The 21,793-nt window shown below is 45.4% G+C and overlaps 1 protein-coding gene across 1 annotated transcript in view; it reads right to left on the minus strand.

Annotated features, from left to right (window-relative positions):
• TMEM150B (transmembrane protein 150B) overlaps positions 1–19,635 on the minus strand; it is a 61,592-nt gene extending 41,957 nt beyond the window's left edge. The window contains exons 1-2 of the mRNA XM_069638261.1: positions 19,551–19,635; positions 2,488–2,547 (exon numbers count right to left, since the gene is read on the minus strand). Of these exons, the coding sequence (XP_069494362.1) occupies positions 2,488–2,547; positions 19,551–19,615 (125 nt within the window). The 5' untranslated portion in view covers positions 19,616–19,635. The remainder of the gene's footprint in view (positions 1–2,487; positions 2,548–19,550) is intronic.
• Between the last annotated feature and the right edge of the window lie 2,158 nt (positions 19,636–21,793).

Raw genomic sequence — 21,793 nt, forward strand, 5'->3', positions numbered from 1 at the left:
TTCTGCTGTAGTAGAGGTGTGGGGCGGAGGTAGGTGATTTAGCCACTACTCATCCCTGTAATCCTGCAGAGCAGTAATCAAATTGTCACACATACCTGTTGCATTTGTCAACGGTTGTCCCATTGATATGATATATTTTATTTATATCGCGCTCATACACAAGTGTTTCAGAGCGCGACGAGGCAAGGGAAGGGAGCAAGGGAGAGGGGAGGAGTGGAAAGTGCTGAGCAAGAGATAATACAGCAAAAAATGGTAGTGCAGCCAGCAAGGTGGCAAGGGCAAGGTTAAAGCGCAGAGAAGGGGTGTGAGATAAGTGCAGTTAAGGGGACTGTAGGGTTACAGATACAGGCCCAAGTGCAAGGGATGCCAGGACGTAGTGCGGGTATGTGGCTGGGTGGGCAGGGACCTGGTCCCGAAAATCAGAGGGTAGCCATTGCTGAAGTGCGCCAAACATTTTAAACATGCATTGAAAGGGAAGGCCCTTCACTTGCAATGTCTACTATGAACCCAGGTGGGTGAATCTATGGCCATAGCCATCGACTCACAAAGGTACAGGGTACCAATGCCTTTCTATTTGTTGTGTTAGCCCATTACTTCAAAGCCCACCTTGCACCAATGGGGTAGAAGGGCTGGCCCCAGACCTACACCCATACAGGTGATGTTATCAAAGCCTACCTATGTGTCAGGTGAGCAATGCGATAGCATGGCGAGCTAGGTTATGATATGTTGTGGTATGTTATGTTATGGTATGTTATGCTAAGGGATAGGTTTTCTATAGCTCGATTTCTGCCATTTTCATGGCCTCTTTGTACTTGAGACCTACAAGGGAATCAGTTGGGTTTGGTTAATGGTAGGGAGCGGTGCAAGATTGCATTCCTATACTGTTGATGTGGGGGTTCTATGTGATATTTTCGATTTTTTATAGGTCGCCTTACTAAAAGACTGGTTTTTTCAGCCAATTTTAGGCGACCCATAAAAAAGTGAAAAACCACATTTCCACGCCCCATCAATCCCAACACCCCCGTCATCCCCATCTCCACCCAAGACTCTCCTATCCCCAATCCAACACAAACACCTGACATACACACACGCAAACAAACACACACGCACACATGAACTTTCCTCCTCTCCCTCAGTGTCGCTTCCGGGTCCTGGAGTTCCTGTCAGCCCCTGCGCGCACTTGTGTGCGGCAGGGGCGTGACAGTTCGTCTGAGAAAGACCGCTCCGTGCAGTCATGGAGCAGACTTTCTGAATCCATTTTTTTTTGTTGTTTTTTTTTAAATGTCTACTTCACTTAGGACCGATGTGGGCAGGCTGAAAGAAAACAGGATCTCTGTTCAGGTAAACTTCTTGGGGTTTTGGTGTGCCATCGTTTGGAAAGTGGTCTGTATCCACCCCAAGTGGGGCACCGATGTTGCGTATCTGGTCCATCTGTGTTATGGCCATTTCAGAATAATGATTCTGTGTGTTGTTCTCAGTGCTAGCGTTTGGTTAGAGCATGGGCGTTTGGGGTGAACTCATTTACTTAATGCCTTGTCGGTTCTCTGCTTAGTGTTGAGTCTGGTCTCTGCGTTTGCTGTAAAGTGTTATATAGATCGGTGAGTTGGGATGCTTGTAAGGGTTGTTGGGTGAGAATGTTACAAGGGTGCAGATTAGGTACTAAACATCAAACATGAACATAATATCACAAGCTGTAATGAAGGAGAGCAGGTACTAATTGGGTCCTGGAGTAACACATCACTCAGGAGCAGAAAAGACCTAGGCAACAATCAGGAAGCTACAGATAGTAAGCCATAATACAGCTCAGCAAGGCATGGAGAAGCATAACGAGGAATTGCAGGACTACTTCCCCTCACTCCTTTCGCTGGACTCCCATTTTGACTTTCTCACTTCGTCCCCACGTTGGTTGGTATTAAAAAAAAAAAATCTTTTGCCATTACCAATCTACTTATAATGAGAAACAGAGTATTTTAAATATTAACTTTTCAAAATGTCACTTAGTACTGAGTTGGGATCCCCTAGTATATATCCATCAAAGAAAGCACTGCATGGGACAAATATGGGCTAAAGAGGACTGTTTTGCATATCCCTGGCTTAAGTCTGCACAGGCTCTCAAAATGCTGCATCTTCCCCACATACACATTGTGCAGAAATACCATTGTGCAATAGGCTTTTTGCATACACTTTTTTCTCAGATGCAAAATCTTTCCATATTCCTGAAGCTTTCAGTTTCGTTCCCAATTTCAGGAATTTGGCAGAGGTGGAGTTCTAAGATCAAGCAACAGGTGAAGGACACTTACAGGCACCAGTGATGCTGGTTGGGACAAATGCCTCTCAGCTTTCTGAATAGAGTCTTGGTGACAAAGCTCACCATAGATAGTAGCAACCCTGCTGGGCATCAGGTGGTGGAGTGGGCTGGGCTCAGTGGTGGGCACAAACCCCCTTCCCTGAGAGGAGCAAATAAGCAGGCACATTCAAAAAACATACCTGATGTAGGGAAAGGCCACTGAGATGTTCACAGAGCCATTGCTCACTGACATGAAATACCTGTAGAGATAAAAGAGGGACATCAGTTCAATGGTCCAGAAACAAGGAGACTGTGAATCCGAGGGAGGCAATAGACACACACTTTCTTACAACAGGGCCCAGACATAGGGCGTCCTGAGTGATTAGGGGCATAGAAGTGATTATGTGTTTTCCTGAACCTGTTTTGTAGGGAGTTATATCATGGAAAGGTGCTGTTTCATTGGAAAAGTTAAAACGGAAATTAACAGAAATTCCCCGATTTCAAAACAATGGCCACAAATAAACATGGGACAAAGGTGAAAGGGACGCATTAGAAGAGGTGGGCAGTGGGGCTGTCAAGAGCCCCTCCATACATGCAAGTGGAAAAAGGAAAAGTTATGCAAATTCATCACAAGTCATTTGAAGAAACCGGAATTCGAAGAAACAGCAAAGGTCCTGTACCATGCCTTCTATTGGGGTCCGCTACATAGGTTAATGCATCCTCGATATAAACATCGAAAAGGGACGTATGTAAAGCTTTAAATTAATCACATCTCTTGACGATTTCCCTAGCAGCTGCCATTCTGCTGCCTTTTTACCACCTTTGTGTCATAACAGAAGATGAGCAACCTTGAACAGATTAGGCATAGCAGCAATCAGAGAGCCCGGCTTCACCTCTCTGCTGGTTCTACCGACTGCACACAAACACTGAGAGACTGGCTTCTTACAAAACATCTACATTCATTGTTGCATTGAAAACCAAACAGCTCAGTATATGAACTGCTTGTAGGGTACTTGTGCTTGAAGAAGTGCGAGGTGCCAGTAAGGTGATGAACCTGTTTGTGGTGGCTTCATGATAACTGGTTTAGAGTTTCAAGTAAAACATGGAAACATAGAAATTAAGGGGCTCCAATAGCCTCTTTTATATACGAGAAATGCTGAGAGATCCTGAACCATGTGCTATCTTTGGGGGGCTGGCAAAAGTTTGCATGGCTAGCCCATGTTCAAGGGTGGCTCGCACAGCTGGGTTTTTCTATTTACTGGCAAAGTCGTCGCCAAATGGATGGTAGTGCAAAAGCTAGGGTGAAAGAAGCCTTTCAGAGGTATAGGGCGATGAGGGCTGTGACCGTCACACTGGCCTTGGAGATGGGCCCGTCGTATCTGGAACTTAAACAGACCCAGGGTTTTGAAAATGATCTGGACATTCTCAATCCACCCTATGCTCATGCTCTGTATATGCGATTACGCTTTGGTTATTTACCAGTACCCATGAGAAACTGGGTTGGGACAGAAAACGCTGCGCGCCCGCTCTGTGATAAGGGTGTGGAAACAATGGTCCATTACTGTGTGAAAATTTGAAAGATCTGAGAGCAACGTAATTGACACCTCTGTTCCGTTCACATTGTGTTTTCACAGCCAGGGACGCTATGCGGTTGTGCGAGCAGTCCTCGGACTTGAGTGTGGCCTATTGTGTCTGAAAATTTACTCACAGAGCCTGCTTAAGAAGAGATAAGGCTCTTTTGTCTAATGGCCCAAGATCTTGATCATCGCATAAAGCTCATTTATGATGAAGTATGGGCGTGCAGGGGGTATGGAGGTAGTTTGAACATTTTAGTGTCCCATTAGTTCAATTCCAAAGTTTATTCAGATTAGATCATCCATCAAACACAAATATCATCATATACAGGTAAATATCAGGATTTCTTCAGTAAGTACATATCATTATAAATGACATTTACAAAGAAAAAATGTAAACCGTGTAGCTCTAATCAGTTAAAATTGTTGTAGCCCCTTAAAATCCCCTTCCTCAAGTGCATTGGTCTTTTCAGGTAGGACTGGAGGGCCCAAGCAGTCATTTCTGATTCTGCCATCAGGAGTAGCAATAATGGCAGCTTATAGAGGCGAATATTATTAATCTTGACTACCTGCAAAATGGTACTCCTTCTGATCTCCCCAAACGCAGGGCAAAACAGTAAAAAGTGCTTCAGGTCTTCTCTTGCCACCTCACACATTGGGCAGCTTGGATCATTGGGGTGGCCTGGCCACTTTTCTGTATGGACCCTTAGTAGTAGGCAATTAAACCTGGCCCTTGTTAGGAGCCAGCTCCCTGTGGACGGATGCACAAGGGAATGAAAAGGAGAGGCCCAAAAGCTGTTTAAACAACTTATTTTCTTTCCCCTGGAGTTCCAGGGCCTTTGCATAACCCCACAATGGGGCTCAAGGCACACAGCTGCCTTGGTTTGGGTGGCATAGACCTTTAGGACAGGTTTCAGGGGCTGTCCCTTGCACCTGGTTAAAAAACGGGAGATGCTTGCTATTTGCTGACTCATTTTTACAGACTGTTTTTTCAAATGAGCAGCGCCAGTAACGATCTCCGAGAATCTGACCCCTAGATAGTCAAATTATTTTACTCTTGGGATAATTTCCCCATTGCAAGTCATTGGTTGAATCTTTGCTGGCCTCTTCCTTCCTACACAGCCCATTACAGCAGACTTGGTATTATTCATTTTTAACCCCAGTCCCTTCATAAAGGTTACGTAGGTATCCACCAAAGCCTGCAGGGCCCTTGAGGTTCTGGCCATGAGGACTGTATCATAGGCATAGGCCAGAACCGGAAAGGCCCTACCACCCAAGCTCAAGTAGTCCATGCGTGTGTCCACCAGGGCCTTCAGAAGCCCATTAATGTAGAGTGTGAACAATATAGACGTGAGCACACACCCCTACCGAACCCTCATTCCAACACTGATATACTCCGTGCACTGGCCCCCCGGTCCAATATGATGATTGACCCTGTTTTCCGAGTGGATCTCTCACAGGACCATCAATATTTACTCTGGGCACCCCAACAACCTTAGCACGGCCCATAACTCCACCTCTCCCTTGCAAAACATAAAATTAGAGATGAGGAGGTACAAATTGAGCCATGGTTCCCAATCCTGGTCAGAAACCAAGTTGAATATCCATCAGGAATGATCCGTCCTCAAGCCAGGACTCTATGTAACCCAACAGGACCCTTCCAGAGATTTTGAATGAAGTGTCTAATAAAGATATGGGAAGGTAGGATGCCGGGCTTGAAAATCAGATAAACAATAGCGCTTTTCCTGGAGGGAGGATGTTGGCCAGAATTCAAGCAGGCATTGAAGGTCAGGGTGAATAGCGGTCCCCATAGTTTAATTTGATCCAACAATAAGTCGTCCGGTATCGCATTGCGGACTGTGGCTCTGTTGCGTGCCTGTGCCCTGATCGCTAGCAAGACCTCTTCAATGTTAAAGCATAGGATCGAGCTAGTGTTCCCTCTCTCCTCTGGTCCACCACTAGGTCCAAACAGAGAACCAAAGTGCAGCACCCAAACTTCCCCTGCCACCTGGGAACCACTGTGGTGCTCTTTTGGATTGTATACCACCCCCCCTTAACAAATTCCTAATTTTTTTTGGCATTGTTGGTTCAATTGGTCTCATGAAAACTTCCCAGGCCTCTTCCTCCAGCTCAATTTTTCTATTCTCTATTACTAAGTGATAGTGAGCTCTTGCCTGGACGATATTGCCTCTACAGATGACAGGGGATTTCAGGGCATTTAAAAGAGCTTGCTTAGCATCTTGCAGGCTTGGTCAAACCATCCCGCCCCCCTGATTTTCCCTCAGGGTTTATTCTCTACCACAAATCCTCCAGTGAAGCCGTCCAGGATGCCCTTGAAGTACTCCACCACCTCTTCTGGTTGGCTATGTTCTTGAGGATATCATCTATTTCTAGAGTCAACCCGGCTTCTATTGTCAAATGCAGGGCTGAGTCCTGAATTCTCCCCCAATGTATCCTTCATTTCAGGAGAGCTGCTGGTTTTACTTGACAGTTTGCATTATCATGCTGCCCTCCACCCACCCCTGAGCATCCCTCTCATTTGCAAAACCAAAGGATTATGATCACTATTACCCTGTGCAGCCGCCTCAAAACTAACTATGTCCCTCCACAAGTCTCGGGATACACAAAAGTAATCTAGTGTGGAGGAACCCAGATGGTTATGGAAAGTTTGTTTCCCTGGGATATCCGGCTCAATGCTGCCATTTACCGATCTCATTCCCCATACGATCAGCCATGTCCCTTCGCACACACCCTATTATCCCCCATTTGTGGTTCCTGGACATTCAGGAGTAGATCCTCCAGCGGGTCGAAAAGATCTCTAGAGATACCACACCCCATCCGGAGGTTGAAATCACCCCCCGCCCCCACATTAACATAATATAGCTGCTTCCCCTGTTCCCCCAATACTTGACAACAAACCCCTTGACCTTTTCCAATTGGTTCACCTCTGCCTTATGGGGACTACTGTAAAAATTTGAAATGGAGACTTTGTCATTTCCAGGGGAGCCGAGTGTCAGGAGCTGTAGAAAGTCCATCTCTGTCTCCATCTCTGTCTCCACTAGCTTTGCTCTGCAATTTACTATTTTTCTTTGCAAATTGGTTAATTAAAACCGTATACCCACAACTGCTTTTCTATTGAAACAAATTACAAATCATTATCTCTTTGTTAAAATGTATCACATAAAATCATCATCATCATCTATCAAAATTACAACCTTTGTAGCACATTACACAGTTTGACCGCAACTCTTTTCACTATTTACTAATGCCTTAACCATTATGACCATCCCACCAAAGTGCCTGTCCCTCCGATTTCTTTGTGTTGGTATGCCGTGAGAAATATACCCATGCAATAAGGAGATATCAGGGGCACATTTTTCCTGTAGGAGGATTATTTCATGAGTCCTCAAGAATTCTATAATGTCGGCCTGCTCCAGTTTCCCTCTGGTTCCCGCTATGTGCCAGGATACCACCTTCACCACTGAGGCATTTCCTTCCGATCATTGCCCCCTTTCAAACTCTCCAAAATATTCCTTGCATCGGTCCCCCCCTGCCTCCTACCGACTTCATAGGGTCTTTCAGTCAGTCCAACTCGTATATGGATGAGAGAGGATCAAATCTGTTTTGGGACGGCAGACCCATCGGGACATCATCCCTTGTTTGCCTTAATCGACCGCTTTTACCTCTTCGGGCCCACAGGCGTTCACATGACGGTGTATACAAACTAGGTGCTCCCATTGCTCCTGTTCCATCACGCCCAGTTCCATCCACCTCCCTTCGGCCATATATTGAAGCCACGTCCCTCCGCGTCGTGGGTTAAAAGCAGTCCAGCCCGACCAGCCTGCTATCTAATCTAGATCCATTGGCCCTTAAGCCTCTCGTCAGATTAGAAGGGACCATATGCCTGACAATGTCCTATCATTAATTGGTACCGACATATTGTTATTTTCATAATGGAATTCCTTCTTTTAACCTGATTTTAGAATCCAATGTTCATGTCCTATCATTAATTGGTACTGACATATTGTTATTTTCATAATGGAATGCCTTCTTTTAACCTGATTTTAGAATCCAATGTTCATGTTCAACATCTTGTACTGTGTATTGTGGTTCTATTTATTGAATGTATTTTTTTATTTTTTTATTTACTTGTCTGTAATCAAAACAAAATTTGATTTTTACAAGAAGTCATATCTCGTAGCACACATAGTGAGAAGAAATAATACTGCACGAAGAACGTAGAAACAAGAAGGACACAGTAAGATACAAACGCGTAGAATGATAAAACTGTGTTAAGTGGTACTGAGTAAGTTATCAGTCTCTATCACTAGTTTAAGGGCCGCCTCCAACATCTTTACTGCCGCGGTAGACCATTTTGTCTTTAATTGTTTCAACTGAAACGGCTTATGCCGAATAAAGGTTTTACAACAACAACAACATACACGTTGGTCCTGCCAACACTGGGAACCATCCAGCTCAAACTGCTAGGCCATGGTACATGGTAAATGGAAAGACAAGGAGCCAAAGGCATGTTTATCCGTACTGGTCCTCAATAGAGAGGTGCAGCCTGGTTCCCTGTTATCAGGATTCAGTGCTCCTGATGCCTCCATGTGTTCCTGTGGTCCTGCCAGCCGCCTGTTTGGCTCTTGAACTGTGCAAGATTCCTAGTTAGGCTCCACAAACCTTCTTGACAATGACTGGAACTGACTTGACTCTGGAACCCTGTTCTGGATCATACAGAGCCAGAATGGTGCACTCTGATGCATGCAGTACCTCTCTTTCTGATACTGTGAAGTTCTGCAATTTAGAGGGCTGAAGCCTCTGATACCTTCACACTGTACAAGACGACTGGTACTTGCTAACATTCCTCCCTGATAAATGACACAACCAAACTACACTCAACAATCTGTTTCTTTTCTGTTTCTTTTCTGTTCCATCAAACCATGAAAAGACCATGTTAGGAGGTGGAACCCTAAGAGCCAGTAGCTGGCAAAATGGTTAGTGATTACAATTGAGGTCTGCTCTGTCTTTGGAAAACCTCTGACTACGAAGTTCTGGGTTCTAACAATTGTGGGCCTTTGCCACTCTGCAGCAGCAGGCCTGTTTCTAGTATTTGAGCTTTGGGCTGTCTGCTCGCTTGGCTAGTTTGTTTAAGATTAGGAGTGCAGATGTTTTTGATAACATGCTCTCTATTCTTTGCAGTGGCAGCCTCCCACTATGAACGGGGGGCAGGGTGATGCCCTGTGCCTGTTTGGGAGGCCGCGCCCTCACCTGAGTGACAAGCAGTTGGGATGAATCGCAAGAATTGGTCCCTTTATCCCAAGGGGGAGCCCCTCCCCCTGTGAGGCTAGGGAGGTGAGCCTGCTCTGCAGTACCCTCCATTGGGGTAGAGGCAAGTGGGACCTCACCGGGAGAGACTCCCCCTTTGGGGACAAGGACCCCCGTTCCCATGTATGAGGAATTAACCAACATCTGCTATTGTCATTCAGAGGCCGTAAATATCTCTTTCAATGAAATTTCCCCTTTCACTGAGACGAGGATGCCAAGCCAGAGCAATAGAGAAGGATCCGGATGTACGCTGGGGTAGTCCCATGCATATGTCACACAAAACAAGGGAGGAGACTGTCAAATGAAAAAGCCTGCGAGTTGCAAAATGGGGCTGTTGCCAGTTACTGAGCAAGAAGCAGACGAGCTGCGTCTTATTTGGGAGAGAGAGAAAGAAGCAGTTCCAGTGGTACGGGGCAAAAAGAGAAAACAAACAGAATCGGGATTGGGCACATGGAGGGCGAGGGACAGATAACAGAAATTGAGATTGCGAGCAAAGGGAGCTAGAGGGGACATAGAAAGAGACCAAAGATGACAAAAAAATGGGAGCAAGACCATGGAGGGATTTGAGCACAATGCAAAAAAAAATTACTTTGAGATGAGAGGAGAAGGAAAACCACCCAAGCAAAGACAGAGATTGAGAAATTGAATTAAGGGGGATAGCTCGTAGAGAAGGCGGATATATGCATTAAAGATGGACTTAAGTGGGGCCAAGCGAGAGAGAGAGAGGAAGACCAAAGAGAATAATAGAACAGTAAAAAAGGCGAGAAAAAATAAGAGATGAGATCAGGAGTTTGGTAGCACCAAAGGACAGAAAAGAACGAGCTTTGCGAATATTAAAGAGATGGAAGCAACAAGAACAAGAGATAGTAGATATGTGATGGGAAAGGATAGGTCTGTGTCAATACAGAGACCAAGATTATAAGCAGTGCTAGAAATAGATAAGGAAGAAGGAGGGAAAAAGACAGAGGGAAGGGACTGGGGGGAAGGGAAGAACAGAACTTCAGTTTTATATATGCGCTCAGGACAAGGAAGTGTTCTGACATCCAAGACTTTATTGCAAGCAAACAGGAAGTTAAATTATCGTGACTAGCTGGAGTAAACGAAGAGGAGAGAAAAAGTTGTGTGTCATTGGCATAAAAGTGATGAGAAATCCCAAAGGATGAAATAATTGCAGCAAGAGGAGAAGTATAAAGAGAGAAGAAAAAGGGGTCAAGAACAGAACTTTAGGGGACGCCGTGAAGAAGAGAAAAGGTTTCGGAGGAAGAACCAGCCCAGGAGGCAGAGTAAGTGCAGTTGGAAAGATGCTAACAAAACCAAGTGAGAACAGAGTCAGCAAACCCAAAAGAAGACAGAGAAGATAAGAGTAAAGTGTGATCAACAGTGTCAAATGCAGTGGAGAAGTCCAAAAGTATAAGAAGAGAAGAATTTTCAGTGTAACATGCAGAGAGCAAGAAATCACAAACAGAGAAATATTGGTTTCAGTCGAGTGGCAAGGACAGAAGCCAGACTGGAGAGAAGGAAGGATGGAATTAACATTAGAACCCTGGTGGGGGTCAATCAGAATGTAAAAAACATTCTGATTGGCCATCGCAGGGGCTTTACCTGACCGGGAATCCCTCAGCCGGGATTCCATTCCTTTGTTCCCGGCGGGAGGGCGTGGCTGCCCCTCAGCCAATGAGGAGGCTCGAAACAGGGCCAACCCCGCTCCGAGCCTCCACATAGCTGGAGGCTGACATCCTCCACCACCAGGGACTCAGGTAAGTTTTTTTTTCTCCCTCCTCCCCTGCAAACAATCCCCTCCCCACCCTCCAAGCCCCACTTACCTTCTTATTTCTCCTTTTTCGGAGCGAACGCACTGGAAACACTTCTGTTCCCAGCGCGTCCTCTCCCGATGGCTCCGTTTTCCCTTCCCCGGTGGGCATTTTCTTTGACTTTTGTTTTTTCTGTTCCGAAACAGAACAGAAAAAATGCTATTAGGACCCTGATCTTGCGGGCCGGGATACTAATAGCAATAAGCCCCTCGTTGCGGGGGCATTACTGAGTCAGGTAATGCCCCAGGGCCTTCGTTAAGGCTCTCGCTTCACTCGGGCCTATAACTATGGGCCCCGGGGTATTACCTGACTCTGTAATGCCCCTGCGGCTCGGGGCTTATTGCTTAATTAAAAAAGGTAGAATCCTGAGAATAAACTAATCGTACAAGAAGTTTAGAAAGGTAGGGAAGAAGAGAGATTGAAAGGAAATTATAAGGAAGAGAGGGGTCAAGAGATGGTTTCTTGAGAATAGGGAGAATAGAAGCATGCTTACAGCCGGTCAGATAGCACAGCGAGTAGAGCACTCGCTTTGACATCTGTACAAGGCCTGCCGACACAGGTTTGAATCCCAGCAGGGCCAAACTCAGCCTTTCATCCTTCCAAGGTCAATAAATGAATAAGCAGCGCTCAGATGACTAAGAGTTCCTAGCGCTATATAAATGCAAATATTATTATTATTAAAGCAAGATGGAGGGATCGATGTGAGAAGAGAGGAATTAAGAAGAGTGGTAAGGTAGGAGACAAGAGAAGGACACAAATTGGTTTATCATGCTACCAATTCCTCACACTACTCCGAAATTGAGATCACATATGCCCACAGTGACAGAAATTGTGCGGAAACATCTGGGACAGGCCCAAGTACATCAAAGGGCTAATTATGATAGGAATGCCACTCCCCCACTGTCTCTGTGGGACAATCATTCCTTGTCCTCTTACCCACCTCAGAGAATAAAATGGTACCAAAATAGTTTGAACCATATAAAATACTTTTTTTCTAAATGCCCATTGAACTATCTTGTCTCACATCCAGACTGGAGACAGAAGTACCAAATATATCACGTTAACCTCCTAAAAGAGTGGAAACAAGATCAAGGAGCAGATCACCCGGTCATTATGAGAAGCTCTCCTTCTAGACCCTGATAAAGAAAACACACTAGTTTTCTCTGACCTTTTACCGTCCCAATAGATAGACCGTAGAGACTTATCAGATCAATTTCCCAAGGTATTCATAGAAGAACTACAGAGAGTTCAAAGAAATGTCCACTGCATTAGAACACCACCTGAAAAGAAAAATGTACTTAAAATACCCGAGGCAAGAAGAAAAAAAATTGAAAAGGAGGTTGGGGAGATGCTTAGAGCTGACATTATTGAACCATTGAAAAGTCCCTGATCCTCCCCCATTGTGTTGGTTGCGAAGCCAGATAAATCATGGTGAATTTGTATCAAGTTTAGAAAACGTAACTCTTTATCTATATTTGATAATTACCTGATGCTTCGGATTGATGATGTAATTGAAAAACTGGGCTCTGGGAAGTACATATCAACAATAGAGTTGACAAAAGGCTATTGACAGGTCCCATTGAATCCACCAGACCGAGAGAAGACAGCCTTTGCCACTCCTCAAGGACTGTTTCAGTTCAAAGTGTTACCTTATGGTCTTCATGAAACACCTGTCACTTTCCAACACCTCATCGATAGAGTTCTAAAACTGTACACCACCTTCTGTGTGGTATACTTGGATGACATTGTAAACCATAGTAATACTTGGTCAGAGCATGCATACCATTGCTATGAGATTACCAGAGCCTTGAGGAGTTATGGACAAACTTCGAATCCACAAAAATGTCATCTGGCCCAACCGGTAGTTAAATATCTAGGCTTCTTTGTGGGGAATGGCCTCATCCAGCCACAGAGTGAAAAAGACCAGGCAGTCTATCAAACCCACCACCAAAAACCGAGAAGAAACTTCACGCTTTCTTAGGTTTAACTGGTTACTACCGCTGGATTACACCAAATTATTCAAGTATATCCGCCAACCTTACAGATAAACTAAAGAATAGACTATGCTACCTCAAATATGACTGTGCACTAAGGAAGACCAAGCCCGTTCCGAGGGACTAAAGAACATCCTTTGTAATGAACCTGTCTTGAAGATGCCAGACTGCAATAGAGATTTCATTCTGCAAACAGATGCTTGTAAATCAGGCTTGGGGGCCGTACTTTCCCAGGAACACAATGACATTGAATATCCTGTTTTATATGCCAGCAGGAATCTTTTTCCGAGCGAGCAGTCCTATGCAACTGTCGAATTGGAGGCATTGGCCATCAAGTGGGCCATTACCCATTTGGGATATTATTTATCTGGCTGAAAATTTTGAATTTTTACGGATCATTCACCCTTAACATGGATGAGTTTAAGGAAGGATGCCAATGCCAAAGTTATGCAGTGGTTCCTGGATTTGCAACCCTTCTTTTATACAGTTAAACATTGAAAGGGACCAGAACAAGGAAATGTAGACTTCCTAAGTTGGTTTCTGGTCAGTGGAGAAGGGGAAGATAGAAAACTAAGTGAAAAGGTATGTGGTGAATTGCAAGAATGTGTCTATTCTCCCCAAGGGGGAGCACCCTCCACCATGTGAGGCTAGGGAGAGGAGACCACTCCACAATACCCTCCCTAGGGGTAGAGGGAAATGGGACGTCACCGGGAGAGACTCCCTCTTTGGGGACAAGGAACCCCATTCCGATGAGGAACTCCCTAAAAATCCTCTCAATAGTACCTCTGAGAACATTTGCTGTGGGACCATGTATGAGGAAATAACCAACATCTGCTATTGGAATTTCCCCTTTCACTGAGACGAGAAGGCCAAGCCAGAGCATTAGAGAAGGATCCGGGCATACGCCAGGGAAGTCCCAAGCATACATCACACAAAATGAGGGAGGAGACTGGCAAATGAAAAGGTCCACGAGTTGCTGGTTACTGAGCGAGCATCTCACAGCCAGACTGGAGACAGAAGTACGAACTATCGATAACAATATCATGTTAACCTCCTCAAAGCGTGGAAAGGAGTTCAAGGATAAGATTGCCCAGTCACTATGGCAGCTCTCCTTCCAGACCCTGATAAAGAAAACACCATAGTTTCCCCCGACTTGTACCCATGCCAACAGACAGACCATAGAGACTTATTAGCTCAATTTCCTGAGGTCTTCATAGAAGAACCAGGAAGAGTTAAAAAAAATCATACTTGGCGCAGCATCTTATTTGGGAGAGAGAGAGAAAGAAGCAGATGCACAGCATCTTACCTGGAAGGGAGAACGAGAATCGGACATGAGGCATTTTACCTGGAAGAGAGAGAGAGAGAGAGAGAGAGAGAGAGAGAGAGAGAGAGAGCTGGATGTGCAGTATCCTGGGTCCAAAAGGGAATACAAAGCCGAGATCGACATGCAGCATCTCACCTGGATGAAAGCCAAAGAAGCAGACATATGCAGAGAGTCCACGAGCACCAAGAGAGAGAGAGACACCGAAGGTGGTAGTGTGACCACAAAAGACTTGGTGTGGACCAGGAGTCCCCCACCAAAACCATCCTGCAGTCAAAACTACAGAACAGAATTGTACTGGAAGTACCTTATGACCATCCTCAATAACGGCACGAGAAAGAAAGCCTTAAAGGAGTAAGAGAGAGAGAAGCCTGACATTACAGAAAATCACCCCCACAAGCCACATAAAGCCCAGTGACATTGCCCCTAGAAATCCCAGTTAACGAGAATACAGGAGACTTGGGGGAGGGGGGAATAAGATTCGATATCAGACTAATTTTACTCGTCCCAGTCAAAGAAAAGAGACAGCGATACTTGAACGAAAAAGGGTGAATGATACTCGTTATGGGATTGATCATACTTGTCCTAGTCAAGATAAAGAAATCCAAATAGTGGAAACTCAAGAAGTGAATATGAAGCAATACTGGAAAATCCAATCTTATATGAGTAAAGCCCCAGAAAATAAAGAGAAACTTGTACATGGTGGAATAGTTTATCCCAGGAAGAGAGAAAAACAAATCTCAGAAGAAAGAACCAAGGGGAGAGTAATAGACCCCCACAAGGATAATCATCTAAGAAAGACAAAGACAAGCCAAGTCATATATGAACTGTATGAACTCATAAAAACAGTGACTAGGGACTACCTGAAGATTATTTAAAATACCTTTACAAGGAGCAACACACATAACAGGAGAAGGGAGTGGGGGCTGCTGGGGGTATGGCATTCTTTTGTGCTTTACCCTTGATGTACAGTACGCTGCATCAAAGGTAAAACAAAAATGCTAAGGGAAGTGTTATTTCGTGGCTAGATTGGCTTACATTAAATGTAGGCCAATCTAGCTACGTAATAACACTTGTCTTTGCTTTACACTTGATGCCCAGTTACTGTGCATCAAGCGTAAAGTTAACATGGTATGTGATATTACCTGTCTAGACTGGCCTACACTAGCCATGTAATAACACTTATAATTGCTTTTCCCTTGATGCACAGTTACTGTGCATCAAGGGTAAAGCAAACCTGATAAGCATTATTACCTGGCTAGATTCTCCTACATTGAATTTAGTCCAGTCTAGCCAGGTAATAAAACGTATGTTTGCGTTACACCTTGATGCACAGTTACTGGGCATCAAGGGAAAATCAAATACAATAAGTGCTAATGCCTGATAAGACTATCCTAGATTAGTGGTGCCAGTCTGCATATACATTCATATTTTAGCATGGCATTTTTTACTTGGCATCAAGGGTAATGCAAACATGAATTCACTGAATATTTGATGCCTTTTCCAGCCTCAAGCCTCTGCATCATGAGACCTTACACAAAGTCAGTGTGGCTGGAGATGAAACTCAATTGGCTTTGAAAGTCATGTACATGAACTACACTGAAATGACTTTGAGCACAATTAAGGATCCTTATCTGATGCTGAAATCTTTGACAGTTAAGTGACACATCCTAAAGTAGCAAGCTACAAAGGTGGCTCGGGAGGTTGAGTTACTGATGCCGAAATGTTATATGTTTTTTACAGACTGAAACTCGTATGGCTGTTTGCAATTCGTTCTTAAAAATAGGCGCTGTCAAATGCACTGTTTGGCCAGGGGATGAGTTGGCTGGTTGCATGCTCATATTCAGGGTAGGTCTGACCTGCCGGGCGAACAGCACCTGTGAGCAGACCTACACTGTAGCAGCGGTACCGTTAATAATGGTACCTGTGCTACCGGCCTCCCAATTCCCATTGAGTCCTATGGGCCTCAAATGGGAATGGGGAGTAATTTTACCGGCACCCGCGAAGGGGAATTACCGGGTCCGGTGGGGCCAGAATCCCCCATAACATCCCCATTGCTGGGTGGCAGTAAAAAAATGACACTGGCGGCAGCCGTGCCGGTATTTACCGGCACAGCTACCGCCTCACTTATAATGACCCCCAATGTCTTTAAGTATCCCATGTAATAAAACTCAAAGGAAGAGGCATAACAATCTTACGATACTTGTTGAAGGTAGTCCGACAAAAAAAACGAACCAGTTTAAGGGAAACCAGTGGATTTAATTTTTAGAAACAAATTTTATTTGGGAAATGTCTTTTTTTATTGTTTCTATGAAATTGTGAGCTGCACACACTGCAGCAGTGTGAGCATAATGTGGGAAGCCCGCTTTTAGCATGGAAGGCCCACACCTCAGTGATATTCATGGCCCTGCATCTATACCCAGTGTCTGCTTCAGGCCAGAAGAAAGGACAGGCCAAGCAAATAAAGAGATGGTCAACTCGGGGTCAAATCTGGTCAAAGTGGGAACCTTTAATGCTCCTGAAATATGTTCTTTGCCATGGGGGGCAGGGCACCAATTATGGGGGCAAAGTATCAAGTGGGGGGGGGCAGTAGAGAAGCCTATGACTGTGCCCCGTGCCTGCCACCTTTCCCACTCACCTGGAGCCCTGCCAGTCCTTGTACTCACATGACAAGAAAAGCCCGGCGGCGACCCTAGGAGTAGAGATACTCGCAGAACGAGGATGCGGAGGAGAGGAAGACAGGACTGGAGCGCCTCTGCCATGGAAGAGCTGTGCAGACTAGGACAGCAAACCAAATAGAAGCTTGAGGGACCGAGGTATGTTGACCCCCACATAACCCGGGTCGGGGAAGAGGCGATCAGCAAAAGACACATGAGGAGGAATATTTTTAGAAAAAAGACTGCGGGACAGCAGACTGCCTTCAAGAGCGCGGCCTGGGACGAGGAAGAGAGCACGTATCGTTACCACAGATGCCACTCGTCCTCTGCAATAGTGAATGAGGAATACAATGGCAAAGGTGGAGGGAAGGGTCAGGGCATTTCTGTGCATTCAATCGGGGTATGGGGTTTGGTCCCACCTCTCCCGGCTGGCTGATGAAATCTTCATTGCCATTGTTTGATAAGAAAGCTAGAAAACCTTTCCCTCTCAGGACCCCCTGCTGGGGAGGACTGTTCAATGGATGTAGTCTGGGGGTAGCAGCTGCTAGCCCTGCTTTCTCCTTGGTCCCCATGGGTCAGCCCTTGCGGCCTCTGGCCTATTATTACCCTTCAGGCCTCGAAAGTGATAAATCACCCAGTGAAAATCACTGTGTGTCTGAAAAGAATAACTCATCGTGGCAGGGTGTGTGTGTGTGTGCGTGCGTGCGTGCGTGCGTGCGTGTGGGTGTGTGTGTGTGCGTGCGTGTGCGTGCGTGCGTGCGCGTGTGTGTGTGTGTGTGTGTGTGTGCAATACCATTTACGTGTTCAAGATGACAACTGCTTGTAGAGTGGAACTTGCAGCCGCACTGGATTCCTGCAGGCCTCGGCACAAGGAAACTGAACGTTTTCCACAATAGCTCTTGTCATGACACCTTACGAATGGTGGTTGTGTAGGAAGCCTCATTTATCTATGCAATTTCAATGTGTGTGGTTCGTCTGTGTTTGCAGATTGCGAAAATATTCATTATTTACGTCTTCTATATGACAGTTTTAATTCTATGTACTTAAAATGCCCCACTTTCTATCCAGTGTGTAGGAAGGGGTGGAGATAGCTCACTGAGTTGCGTGCCTGTTGCTTGTAAAACAGGTAATTACAATGCTGATAAATGGCGTACTATCATTTGGACAGCGTTAACTGAAGTGCCAACAAGCCAAAGGTTGAAGTTAGCAAGCCCTGCACAGTAAGCGAATAATCCATGCTTTTTTTACCCAACACGCTTTGATAACTATTCTTTTCAGCTTGATTTAGAATGTTGGATGGTGCTTTGCAAAACCCGCTTTATTAAACACAATCACCTGCTTCTGATCATGAAAGAAAACAATCCCGAAATACTAGTATGGTCATGTAATGCTAGGACGGCAGACGATGTCTACCGGATACATTGGAGACTCTGAAACAAGGACAACTGTTTTCAAAAGAACATTGTGCTGAAAGGGTGTTTTATGCCTTAACTGCTCCAATTGCAATCATGCAAAAGTGATCCAGGTCAGGTTTCCAGCAAATAAGCGGACTCCTTTACCCTTACAATGTGCCTTCATCACACCTAAACTCTACCCCGTCTCCTGCCCGCCCCCAGACGGCAAATCCTATGAACTCTGCCCCACTTTGGCATTCTTGACTAGGGGGGCATGTGTGTGTAATCTGCCAGTGCTGTGGGGCAATGGTGGCTGTGCCTGGGCAAATGCCCCCAGGCTGGACATGTGATGGAAGCACCTGGACATGCGGGTCTGCTCTCACATATGGTGAATACATCTGGCACATCAGGCTTCTCCTGGCATAAACGCCAGGGGCAATTGCGGCTGCACTTGGCTTGTGCTAACAGCACTTGGGGGGTCTGAAACTTCACCTGACATATGAGGATCTGCCTGGCATAAAATGACATTACTTGAATATATGAGCCAGAAAGCATTATAAACCCAAGTAGCTCCATATTATGCCTATGGCTGGCACGTGAAGTTTCAACTGGCTTGAGATGGCAGTACCTGGCAGTATTGGCATGAGAAAGAACTGCAACTGCCCTGTGATAGCTCTGCTGGGTGGCCCGGTCATTATGCAGCAACATAGTTAATATTTGATATCAAAACTCACTTTAGTACTATTTGTTATTGTAATAATCGTACTCTAATTGTGAATTTACTGGGGTCTATGATTGCGTGATGTACATTCCTGTGACGTCGTCAGTGTAGGAGATCGTGTGATGCCATTTCCTGTGATGTCAACATACTTGTGATGTCACCTCCGCTACCCCTACCATTGTGTTGAATTGACGTCCCTGCGCTCTCCATAAGTCCCATTCCTTTGAATAGTACTCTCTCTCTAGCTCAGACAGGAGCAGGACCAAAGTCACTGAAGACACTAGTTCCAGTCTTCCCACTGCCCTTGGTAATAGTTTAGGCCTAGCTGTGCTCTGTCTGATCTGCACCTACGAGTAGCCCCCGTCCCCTTACACACCCCGTGCACTCTGAAGCAGCCACGAGGCAAGCAGGACCTTAAAAAAGCTCCAAACCAAATACCGAAGAACGACAATGTTGTACTCACACTATCCACAGCCCCACCGTGGACCAGATGGCGAAGGAGATGGGGACCAGGCTCCAGGCCCACATTCTGCGGAGATCTGTAAGCTGACCCTGCGAGACGGGAGAGAGACAAAGATAGACATTAGGTACAAGTAGAAGACATGTCCCCATGACCCTGAAGCCATGCATCGGATGTGGGTCGGGGGGGGGGGGGGTACACAGAATTGATGGACTGTGCCTCAATTACATAGTTACAGGGTTGCTATGGTTACAGTGGCAGAGATAGAATGTCCCAGGCAGTTTTTTTTTAAAAAAAGACAGAAGGGCGATCAAGCTCAATGTCTCAACTTTTGTATTGCTTCCAAGCGCTATGAGATTCTGTATGCCTGCAGAACTTCGGTGCACCCTCTTTCGGCGCGGCCAGTTGGCCGCAGCAGCCGATTTGGCACGCCCATTTTGGCCCAGGTGCCTTTCTGGCGCGGGTGATTTGGCGCGAGGGACATTTGGACGTGGCTGACCATTGCAGCCACGTCTAAACTCCCTCACGCCAAATTCAAAAGCATAATTATTTTCAAATGCAGCACGTTGACATGTACTGTGCCTGTTCACGTGTTGCATTTGAAAAGAGCAGGGCGAGCATGATCGAGAGAGCAGTAGGCAGTTCGCACGTATCACCCGGTCTTTCACGGTCTTTCATCTATCTCAGCCCCCCCCACCCCAAACCTCTTATTCTGGGAGGCTGGCTGGTCTGCATATTTCGATCGTATATATATATATATATATATATATATATATATATATATATATATATATATATATATATATATATATATATATATATATATATATATATATATATATATATATATATATATATATATATATATATATATATATATATATATATATATATATATATATATATATATATATATATATATATATATATGTTATGTTAAAGGTACTTATTTCCGCGATTCCTAATGCTTCAAAGCGCTACAATAGCTGTTCGTAGTACCCAGTGTAATACTACTCGACCTATCGAACTCGGAAGCATGAAGCATGCAGGGTTGAGGTATTGTGTACATCTTATATTTTCCGAGACAACACTGCTTCAAACAGAAGCAGATATATATCATATAGCTAACACCAAAAGGCCCCCAACTGGGACCAGCAATAGTCATGTAGAGTGAGGAGTCGAACAGCTGGTGAATTAAAGGTCATTAACCGAGGATAGGACGTGGCGTGCAACAACCAGTGTGGCACGAAGAATTCTGACGGGGGCAATAAGCATATTTACACGGATGTTCAGAGTTGGAGTCACGGGGAGGGAGCAGAAACACGTGTATGTGCAGGTTGACTCCCGCTCTCCCACAGTTGTGAGAGCATCACCCACAGAAAGCAAATTCCTCCGCGTTCAGAGAACTTCCCTGCAGCTCGGAGTCTCCCGCCCTCCCACAGCTGTGAGCATTCCAGCGCCGAACCGGGCGCGCCAAAATGTCTGCTGCGCCAAAGCGGTCGTGACGAACTGGCCGCGCCAATACGTCCTGCTCCGCAGAAGGCCACACACATTGGCAGAATTAAGTGAATGGCGCCATCTGCAGGCAAACACTTGGAATTGTGGTTCATGGCTGAGATGCTCTATCAACGTTTACCTTGATTCATTGTAAGTGACGACAGAAAAGCCCCACCCGCCCATCTGATCTGGCCTTACGCCCGTACTCAAGTCATTGTAGTACCTTAAGGCGCTTATGGTCTTTGACTGTTCCTTGGTTTTTTTCTATTCGTCTCCCCTGGGAATTTAAAGCTTTTTCTAAAGATGCTGCCGTTTTGCTGCCGAGCATTCTCGAGTATTATAACGTTCTCCCACTTAAAAGAATAGAGGAATGTGACCCTGGCAAGGTCTATGCCCTGTGCCCTCTCTGGAGAGATGTGAGGGAGAGTCTTGAGTCCAGTGACCAACCGTGATCTGGGGAAGAGACATGCACGTCAGGCCCGGCCCCACCCATCACAAATCGTGATCCCCCTCCACTCTTACTAAAAGCCTCGACTTTCACCCGGGAGCCCTTTCACATTTCTTGTGCAGCGTGCACGCGACAGCTCTAGGCATTTTTGGACAACCCTATAGGCATCCCTGCTTCTGTATATATGATATAGCAGCTTGCACTAACCTCTGAGAGATAGCTCCCTTTTCTCTCTCTCTCTCTCTCTCTCTTCTTTCCCCTTCTTACCCTTTACCGCTATTTTTGCCTCTCCCTTCTCTAT

Source organism: Ambystoma mexicanum, chromosome 1q (assembly GCF_040938575.1).
Source record: "Ambystoma mexicanum isolate Mex_15411 chromosome 1q, UKY_AmexF1_1, whole genome shotgun sequence".
In the NCBI taxonomy this organism is placed as follows: domain Eukaryota; kingdom Metazoa; phylum Chordata; class Amphibia; order Caudata; family Ambystomatidae; genus Ambystoma; species Ambystoma mexicanum.